This window comes from Onychostoma macrolepis, chromosome 03, assembly GCF_012432095.1.
Source record: "Onychostoma macrolepis isolate SWU-2019 chromosome 03, ASM1243209v1, whole genome shotgun sequence".
In the NCBI taxonomy this organism is placed as follows: domain Eukaryota; kingdom Metazoa; phylum Chordata; class Actinopteri; order Cypriniformes; family Cyprinidae; genus Onychostoma; species Onychostoma macrolepis.
In genome coordinates this window covers 16734012-16744197 of record NC_081157.1, presented here as the reverse complement: position 1 = coordinate 16744197, position 10186 = coordinate 16734012, and the positions used below count along the sequence as shown (strand labels likewise).

General features: G+C 35.4%; 1 protein-coding gene across 1 annotated transcript; it reads left to right on the top strand.

The window, feature by feature from the left end:
• The first annotated feature begins 2325 nt into the window (after positions 1–2325).
• timp2b (TIMP metallopeptidase inhibitor 2b) lies at positions 2326–10174 on the top strand. Its single transcript, XM_058766237.1, has 5 exons — positions 2326–2656; positions 6726–6826; positions 7945–8053; positions 8166–8290; positions 8389–10174. The coding sequence occupies exons 1-5, from the start codon at positions 2536–2538 to the stop codon at positions 8584–8586; spliced, it is 654 nt and encodes a 217-aa protein (XP_058622220.1). The 5' UTR covers positions 2326–2535; the 3' UTR covers positions 8587–10174.
• Positions 10175–10186: the final 12 nt, after the last annotated feature.

Below are 10186 nucleotides of genomic sequence, written 5' to 3'. Positions count from 1 at the left end.
TAAAATGTATGAACGATAAATAAATAAATAAACACACACAAACACACAAAAGAAAACGCGTATATTTATAGACTAGCAACAAGTTACATTTAAATGTCTTATTCAACTGTATAGGCAATTTGTGTTTATTAAGTTGTTGCATGAGAGCGTTGCGAGTGTGTGTGTGTTTGTGTGTGTGTGTGTGTGTATGTGTATATATATATACATACAGTGTATATACATACAATGCTCTCACATATGTGTGTGTGCGTGTTTGTGTGTGTTTATGTCTGGTTTGCTATCCTTGTGGGGACTCTCCATAGGCGTAATGGTTTTTCTACTGTACAGACCGTATATTCTATTGCCCTACACCAACCCTACACCTAAACCTACCCCTTACAGGAAACTTTCTGCATATTTAGATTTTCAAAAAAACTTCATTCTGTGTGATTTATTAGCTTGTTTACCCGCAGGGACCTCAATTTAAGTCCTCACCGTGACACGAGTCCCCACGAGTCTGTGTGTATTCAGGTTTAAGTCCCCATCTGAATAGAAAAACTGGTACACACACACTTTAAACTTTAAAATGAGCACACTCTCAGAAATAAAGGTACAAAAGCTGTCACTGGGGCTGTACCTTTTCAAAAGGTTTGTACCTAAAGGGTCCATTTTGGTACCTTAAAGGTACATATTAGTACTTAAAGTGTACATATTTGAACCTAATAGGTACAAACCTTTTGAAAAGGTACCGCCCCAGTGACAGCTTTTGTACCTTTATTTCTGAGAGTGCACTTCAAAAAGTGGGTTTACAAAAAAAAGTGGTCTCTTTGCTCAACTTGGATAATATAATGGATGTAGGGGTGACTTCTTAAAAGATTTATTTAAAGATACGGTTTACAACTTTGAAGGCATTTTTAAATTTATACATTTTAAAATGATATATGTGACCCTGGACCACAAAACCAGTCTTAAGTTGCTGGGGTATATTTGTAGCAATAGCCAAAAATCATTAGGATATTAAGTAAAGATCATGTTCCATGAAGATATTTTGTAAATTTCTTACCGTAAATATATCAAAACTTAATTTTTGATTAGTAATGTACATTGCTAAGAACTTAATTTGGACAACTTTAAAGGCGATTTTCTCAATATTTAGATTTTTTTGCACCCTCAGATTCCAGATTTTCAAATAGTTATATCTCAGCCAAATATTGTCCGATCCTACCAAACCATGCATCAATACAAAGCTTATTTATTCAGCTTTCAGATGATGTATAAATCTCAATTTTAAAAAAATTGACACTTAAGACTGGTTTTGTTGTCCAGGGTCACATATAAAGACTGCAATTGAACTGAGCTAATACTCAACATCCCACTTACAAATGTTACAGGGAAATACAATTTCATAAAAAGGCCTGTTTACAGAACAAAATCAAAAATGTTTGGTCTAAAATGCATGAAATATAATGTAGGATTACAGTAAAATAATACTTTATAATCATAAGAAGGGGCAAGGCACTGGCTCAATTTACTCCACTTAACAAACTTGTATCATCCAGAAGATTAGAGCTAACATCATGCTAACAGTATTACAAAGCACAAACACGTGTGATATTTTTCCAGATTTGTCTGTAATTGTTCAGACATGAACAAGCATGAAAAGAAAACTTGGTCCCACTTTATATTAGATGGCCTTAACTACTATGTACTTACATTGAAATTAATCATTTGATACATTGCACTTATTGCGTACATACATGTTTTTACATTGTACTAATATTTTTTTTAAATACCTATGTAATTACATCTGTAACTAATTTCTTTAATTAAATTTATAATTACACTGTTGACCAATCCCTTACACCTTAACCCACCCTTAAACCTACCCATATCACCAAACCTGTCCCTAACCATACCCGTATCCCTCCTCAATAGCAGCAAAAGTGTTTGCAATTCAATATGAACACAATAAGTACATTGTACTTGATTTTTGATGCAAGTACATAGTAGTTAAGGCCACCTAATATAAAGTGTGACCAACTCTTATTATTATTATTATTATTATTATTTTAGAACGTGATCAGTAATTACACTAGACATTAGTAACTGGTTTAATACAGGGAAGTCAGTGGTCATAGTAAGGTCAAGGGCCACCAGACGTCAGAGGCTCAGCATTACCCAATTCTCTTTCTGCAATACTGTCATTAATTCACAATATTACTCATATTTTTCTCTACCAACGTAAAAACAATGACAAAATATCAATAAACGCCATAAACAATGAGGGAGTGATGACAAAGTCGGGGCAAAAAGTCATATGCAGACTACAAATGGGCGGAGCTCAGATGCGAATAAAAAGCAGGGCCGTTCAGACTGAGCGCATACTGTCCTGACACTAGAGCCTTCTCATCAGGTTTAGCACTTTCTCTCGTGTCAGCTTTTCGTCTCACCCTTTTGTGAAGTCCGCGTTTCAAAGGCAGCTGGTCTTTGGAAGCAACTTGATTCGGGAAAACCAGTCCTCGTCTGTTTCTGTCCGCGTTCCTCGCTCCGCTGAAGATGAGCCTCTCGCGCTGTGTTCCTCTGCTGCTGTTAGTGCTCTGCGGAGCCGCAGAGTTTGCCGAAGCCTGCAGCTGCTCTCCTGAACATCCTCAGCAGGCGTATTGCAATGCGGATGTCGGTAAGATTCCAGGCTTTTAACTATTTAATATCCATAACCGTGTCTATAGTGTATCAATACAGTGCCGTGTGCGTATTTCAGCGTGTCTAGCTATGTTAGGCTTCTTTTATTCTAAAAATATGGTAAACTTTTAAGTGAGTTTCATTTGGACTGCATTCAATAGTATTTCATTTCAAATGCCAAAGGAAACCAGCAATTTATAGCACAGATGTAGATTTTAGGGGTCAGAATATATATATAAAAAAATGTTTATGTGCTATGCTGGTATTAATAGCCTATAACAGGGCTCTCAAAAGAGCACAGCATGTTTTCCATCTTGAAAACAGTAGCATTTTAGCTTTGATTTTTCTTGATTTCCTTTCATTTATCACTGCAACAGTCCTTGTGACTCGTTACATGTAACAGTAAGTTATCCATAATTACTAACAACTAACCCTATAGTAAGTACATGTTGTTTATTATTGGTATAAAATCACAATGTAGCTAGTTCCTTTTTTTTCTTCTTGTGTTGATGTAGATAATCCAGTTAATTAAGAAATGAAAGGTAGCCTTTATATGTCATTTGATTATTTTCTCACTTTTTAGAGCTTCATGGGCAAAAACTAAAGGATAAGACTATTCATAACGAATAACTGATGAGTCTTACATTATATAATAAGTGAGTTGTTAAAAACAAAAGACTCAAAACAATACAATGAACTAACATTATTTTAAAAAAAAAAAGGCGGTTCTGACGTTCAACTCTGATTTGATGAGTCACGTCCATAAGTCATTATAAAATTATTTAACACACCTGTTCAATTCGATGTAACAGTACATCAAGGTGTGACATTATTTGGCAATAATAAATAACCACAAAAACTAGCCTTCACACTATGTCTGACAGACAACCCTTAATAACAAGTTCTGCTAAGTCTTAACACACACATCTTGCTCTTTATATTTGCGTTATTCCCTTTATATTCATCACTCTAAAATGATGTAAATGACATAAAGCAGTACTGTCCACTGATAGCTGTGCAAATATGTAGGCTTTTCATACTTGGACATATAATAATGTTGAAGTGATGGGAGAGAATCTTAGGCCTAATTTTAGCTTAATTGCGTCACTGTGTGTAACCTGCCTCTGATCTAGCTGTGATGCTCTGACCTTCAGTGTCCCTTCAGTACCCTGCCATTACATGACCTATGCATTTTCCATTGTTTGTAGTGGCCCTCTGATTAAGACCTCTTTCAACAGACTGATTACAGCTTCAAAAATTGAGAAAGTATTGCCACATGCTAGCAACATATTGTGGCTTTCTTTTGACGTTAGTTAGACATCATTACATGACTTGCGATGGTGAGACTTGGGTTACTGGAGTCAGTCACGGTCATGGTGTACCCCAAAACCGCACACCCACCTATGCGTTTAGTGATTTGCTGAAAACAACATCTGGTGCCCACCACAGGAATTGGCAATCTCATTCATGAATGCAGCACCATGATGCTGGCTGTTTGAAACTCCCACATGACCTTGGCCTGATGGTTTTTAAATTCAACCTACACTCTTAAAAACAAAGGTGCTTAAAAGGTTCCTCACAGCGATGCCATAGAAGAACCATTCAGTCTCTTTCTTACCTTTTTATAATCTGAAGAACCTTCTTTCGCCACAAAGGTTCTTTATGGAACCATTTAGACAAAAAAAGGTTCTTCTATCTATGGCATCGTGAAGCACCTTCATCTTTTAGAGTGTAGTCAAGTCATATTTATTTATACAATAGTGTCATTATTCAGCTTCATTTAGTTCAATGTGGATTCAATTTAGTTTCAATAACAGTGTCAATGTTGTAAAGTTCATCCACAAGTTCAGCTCAGCTGAACATATAATGACACCACATACAATGACTCTCAGAAAAAAGTTGAGTTGTTAAATGTGCCTTTTTAACTTTTCCTGCAATAGATGTTTAGAGTTGACCCCTTAACATGTGTACGGTATCCCACGTGACCTTCAGAGCCCGTAAATGAATAATGCTGAGGGCTCTCGTTTCCCCTCACATACCTGGAGCTGAAAACAGCACCCACACTGTGTGTGTATCTTCCGCCTCGGTGTGGAATGAATGTGTGGAAAAGGGAGGCTGTGATTAAACCAGCATAAACCCTGTATGTGTGTGTAGTTACTGATGAGAGAGGCATGCCTCACTTGAGACTGGGATCCTGTGGGTGTATTTGGCATTCTGAGTGTGTGGCCAATAGAAAAGACGCTCTGTGTTTGGGCCTAAATATGCGGACGGAATGTATGGGCTCTCTGAAAACTCCAATATATAATGGGGAAGTGTTTATAGGGATATTATATCTTTCTAAGTCCTATACACTAGCATTTAAAATTTTGCGGTCGTAACATTTTTGAAAGTATTCTCTCATGATTACCAAGTCTGCATTTATTTGATCAAAAATACTGTAAAAACAGAAATATTGGTGTATTACAATTGAAAAAAGCGGTTTTCTATTTGAATATATTTGAAAATGTAACTTATCCCAATATGATGAATTTTCAGCATCATTACTCTTTAGTCTTCAGTGTCACATGATCCTTGGGAAGCTATTCTGATATGCTGATTTGCTGCTCAAGAAACATTTCTTATTATTATCAATCTTGAAAACAGTTGCGCTGCTTCATATTTTTGTGGTAGCCCGTGATAATTGTTTTGGTAACACTTCATTTTAAAGGCCAATTCTCACTCTTAACTTGTTGCTTATTAGCATGCATATTACTAGCATATTGTTTGTTTGCTAGTACTTATAAAGCACATATGAATGAATAGATCCATTAATTCTACCCCATACCTAAAGTTAACTACCATCTTACTAACTATTATTAAGCAGCAATTTAGGAGTTTGATCAGGGAAACTCTTTAATAATTAATAGTTTTAGTTATTAGTAAATGTGTGTCCCCTATTCTAAAGTGTCACCATGTTTTCCAGAATTCTTTGATTAATAGCAAGTTCAAAAGAACGGAATTAGTTTGAAATAGAAATGTTTTGTAACAATTATAAATGCCATTACTGTCATTTTTTAAAATCAATTTAATGGATCTAGATGAATAAAAGTATTCATTTATTAAAATTTAACTGACCCAAACTTTGGGGAAAGTTACTTTTAAAAGTAATGCATTACAATATTGCATTACTCCCTTAAAAAAGTAACTAATTGCATTACTTTTTATGGTGTTACATTTAGTCTAGAACTGCAATAACCATCATGTTTACACAGCGCACACTTACTCCAGATTTCTCTCAACATGGAAACAAGAGAGGTCATAGAAAACAAAGTAACTTATGCTATTTATTTGAAAAAGTAACTCAGATATTTTGTTGCAAATTTAAAAATAACGTGTTTACTAGTTACTTTAAAAAAAAAGTAATCTGATTACATAACTCAAGTTACTTGTAATGCGTTACCCTAACACTATAGCAACCACATAGCAATGTTATAGAACCCCCTCAGAACATCCGAGCAACTGCATAGCAGCATGCTAACGACTATAGCAATACCTTAGTGCTGCACAGAACACCATGGGAACCACCCAGCAATGCTCTAGCAACCACCTTAGCAATGCAGAGTAAGCAGCGCTCATGGAAAAGTCTAGTCTTTCAATGTCTGTTTTGTTCAAAGCATGTGATCCTGAGTTTGCTTATTAATGGAGAGATGAATTTGGACTGAGCATTTGGTATTTGTATGTCAGCAGCTCTATGGGGAACAGGCAGTGTGAGGGTGGAGATTAAAGCGGCAGGGCGAGCGGGGGGCAAACTGCCTGCTAGAGTCAGACTGCTGACTGGCTTCCTGAATATCAGGCTGGGAGCACATTCCTCGCACTGCCCTCCACTAATCAAATACTCATGTGTCTCTATCCACACAACACTCAGCACCTGTAGTGTAGAGTAGAATAACAGCAGCTAGATCAAGTCATCTTGCTCTGTAATTGAAGGATAACACCCATTTAGGCCTACAGCTGGGTAAAATGTTCAAGAAACATTTCAAGTTAAATGGTTTATATTTTAATGGGTTTTTCTCTCCTTGTTATTCCAGTCATCAGAGCCAAAGTAGTCGGACGAAAGGAGGTGGTCACCGGCAATGATGTCTATGGCTATCCAATCAGAATGATCCGATATGACGTCAAACAGATAAAGGTTAGTGGAGTATATTTGTTTTGTTGTTATCCACCACTTTCAATCCTACACTGATTTTATTTTCATGAAGCTATACACAAAATATAATGCTATGTTGGCATTGTGTCAGAATTACCTTAATTATGACATGTATACTGTTACTGCGATGCACCAAGTTGCAACATAGCCTCATTAGAAAAACATTTCTCCAAAACTCCAAAAACGTACCTAATGCAGTTTCAAATGAACTCTAGACAACAACTTCAACAACTTTTATTTGTTTCCAAAACAAATTATTGATTAATAAAGACTTATTTTTTGCACAGTTCCTTGCACAATACTATGTTAGGACCTAAAAACAAAATTTGTAAACTAACACATTTTTATATTTGCATCACCATCTCCTCATGTGTGGCTTTTCTGGCATAGTAAACTTGCTTGAAAGCTCACCTGGTACAGCATTGCACTTACAAAAGCACTTAGGAATGGAACTGAGTTACAATAAAATACCTCAAAGACTTCTAGAAGCAAGCTAAAATAGAATGGTTGCTTCAGCAAATGTGTTTGCTTTTGTTAACACTATCAGTTAGGTTTAGTGTAGGGTTTAGTTTAGGTAGTAAGCTATATACATACGCGATTAACCTTTTAGCACCACTCACCAGACATTTCATTTCCAATACCGTGACACATACAACAACCATTGTAATGAAACATTGCCAGATTCATCCAAGTTCATCTGTTTTGGATAAAACTAAATATGCTTTTAGCACTACTTACTAGACATTTCACTTTGAAAGTGTCATGAAATGTGTAATAAGCATCCTAAAATAATTTACGATCGACTTTGTTGCTAATGACTTCAAAACACTTAATAGCTATATAAATTATTCATATGCCCTATCTTTATTTTATAAATTCACCTCATTATATCACTTGCAAAATATTGATAAACAAAGAAGGCATACCAAATCTAATTTTTTAACTATTAGCACCACAAAGACTTTAATTGTTTTTACAAATCATCATATTTCAATGACAGTAATCCCGACACATGAATGCATCATGTTTACAACGATAAACCAAAAGAAAAAGCCAAGAGTCTGTCTTTTGACTTCTCCATGCCATCTTCTTTGTTTTAGATGTTTAAGGGCCCTGATGGTGAGATTGATACCATCTTCACAGGCCCCTCCTCAGCTTTGTGCGGGGTCAATTTTGAGAGCAATGGCAAGAAGGAATACCTGATTAGTGGTAAGAGTGAATTACTATGTTGTGAAAAATAGTGTTCAAGACACAGCATTTGCTTCTGTAAACTGTAAAAAGTGGTACCTTTATACTAACAGCATTTCATTAATTTGCTCAGGTAATATGGACTCAAATGGCACATTGCGTATAAATCTTTGCGACTACATTGAATCTTGGGAGTCTCTGAGTATGACACAGAAGAAGAGCTTGGGTCAGCGCTACCAGATGGGCTGTGATTGCAAGGTATTTCTATCTATCTATCTATCTATCTATCTATCTATCTATCTGTCTGTCTTCTATCTTCACGTTCTCACAGCTCTTCTCCTCTTGTCTTTGTGCAGGTCGTCCAGTGTTCCATGATTCCCTGTTCCATTAATGACCCCACAGAGTGTCTTTGGACTGACTGGGTGCTGGAGGGAACAGTTCAGGGGACCCAGGCTCAGCACTACACCTGCATTAAGAGGAGCGACAACAGCTGTGCCTGGTACCGTGGATCTGCCCCTCCTAAAAAAGAGTTCATGGACATCGAGGACCCATAAGAACTCAGCTTGATCACTCATTCAGAAAATCCCCCACAACACAGTTTACCTTACCTTAAACTCACACCTTAATTCTGCAAATGCATTCTAAAGCTGATGAAACCTGTCAAGAACATGTTTGGATCACCCCAAATTCAAAAGAAAAAGATAATATAGATGGTAATATTTTTGTATGAATGAATGAATGAATGAATTAAAAGAAATAATGAATATTTTGCATAAAGAAAATAAAGTTTGAAAGAATATAAAAATGCCTGTCCTCCAGATTTTTTTATTATAGTGTTACGAATATATATTCTCAATATTGTATTACAGTATTTAGATCATAGAGAATTACAAACAAACTATTATGCTGGAAATATAATTTTTCTTTTGATTTTAGGGTGAATTATGATGAAGTAATTCTGTAGCATGACAGGATGCATACATTTGGTTGCATGTTAATATATCAAGTGAATCTTACCTCTAGTGTATTTTTTTTTATGACAGGCATAAAAGTTCTCTCAAGCACTTTGAGAAGTGTTTTTGTTATATTTTTGCTCTCCAATAAAGAGGAAATTGGTTACAACATTGTTTTTCACTTCCTCAAACACAGCTTGGGAAAAGATTTCTTGATCTTTTATGTTGTCATTATTATTCTTACAATGCAAAGCAGAAAGACTGAAGTAATGTGCCATGAAGGATTTATGGGACAGATGATTAGAAGGCTTTGCAGACTTTGCAGTTTATGACAAAATTCTGTTGAAATTGTCATCATAAAGAAAACAATGCTCTTTTATAATTTGAGATACACTACCAGTCAAACCTTTGGACACACTTGACTACATTTGTGTTTCTCTGTTTAAATTAAATTACTTTTTAACACACACACACACAAATAGAACATTTTGTTACTACATAATCCCCATACTTTCTTTTGTGTTATTTCATAGTTTTGACTTAACTATTATTTTAAAATGGAGAAAATAGTAATACTATATATATATATATATATATATATATATATATATATATATATAGGCCTAATAGTCAGAATCAGTAGGTGTGTCCAGACCTTTGCTTGATAGTGTACATCAAAAAGTGAATTGAATTCATGGGTGTGTAAGGAATGTAAATCATAAGTAAGATGTAAATTCTGTATTGTACTGTGCATGTATCAACATACATAGATCTGGCAATGATGTATGTATTTTGTAATATATACAGGATTTTCTAATTTATATCAAAATTATCTGCTTTGAATGTGTCCAGAAAATATATGCATTTTTTTATTTGGTTTAAGTTGAAGTGGTTAAATTAGTGAATGCTCTAGACTCTGCATTCTTCACAGAAAACTGCATTTATTGAGAGTTATGTCTAGTAAGGTGTAGAAATTGTTTTGTTTTTTTGCCCATAATACTTTTTGTACATTTGTGTTCTTTTTCCCTGCATCCTTCGACAACTTTTTTGAAGTAGTGTGAGATTTCCAGTGCTGGAACCATTGGGAAGACTTGTTGAGAGCTAGCCTTTGCATGCCTTTTAAAGTTAATTGATACTCATTGTTATAACTGTTATAGTAGCTACTCATGAATAAAGGAGTAGAAATGTCCATTGAACAATT

Bases quoted from the DNA above. Each gene is read 5' to 3' on its own strand.
- timp2b (XM_058766237.1), top strand. From the start codon at position 2,536: ATGAGCCTCTCGCGCTGTGTTCCTCTGCTGCTGTTAGTGCTCTGCGGA. The intron at 6,827-7,944 runs GTTAGTGGAGTA...TCTTTGTTTTAG, and splicing joins ATGACGTCAAACAGATAAAG to ATGTTTAAGGGCCCTGATGG. The intron at 8,054-8,165 runs GTAAGAGTGAAT...TAATTTGCTCAG, and splicing joins GAAGGAATACCTGATTAGTG to GTAATATGGACTCAAATGGC.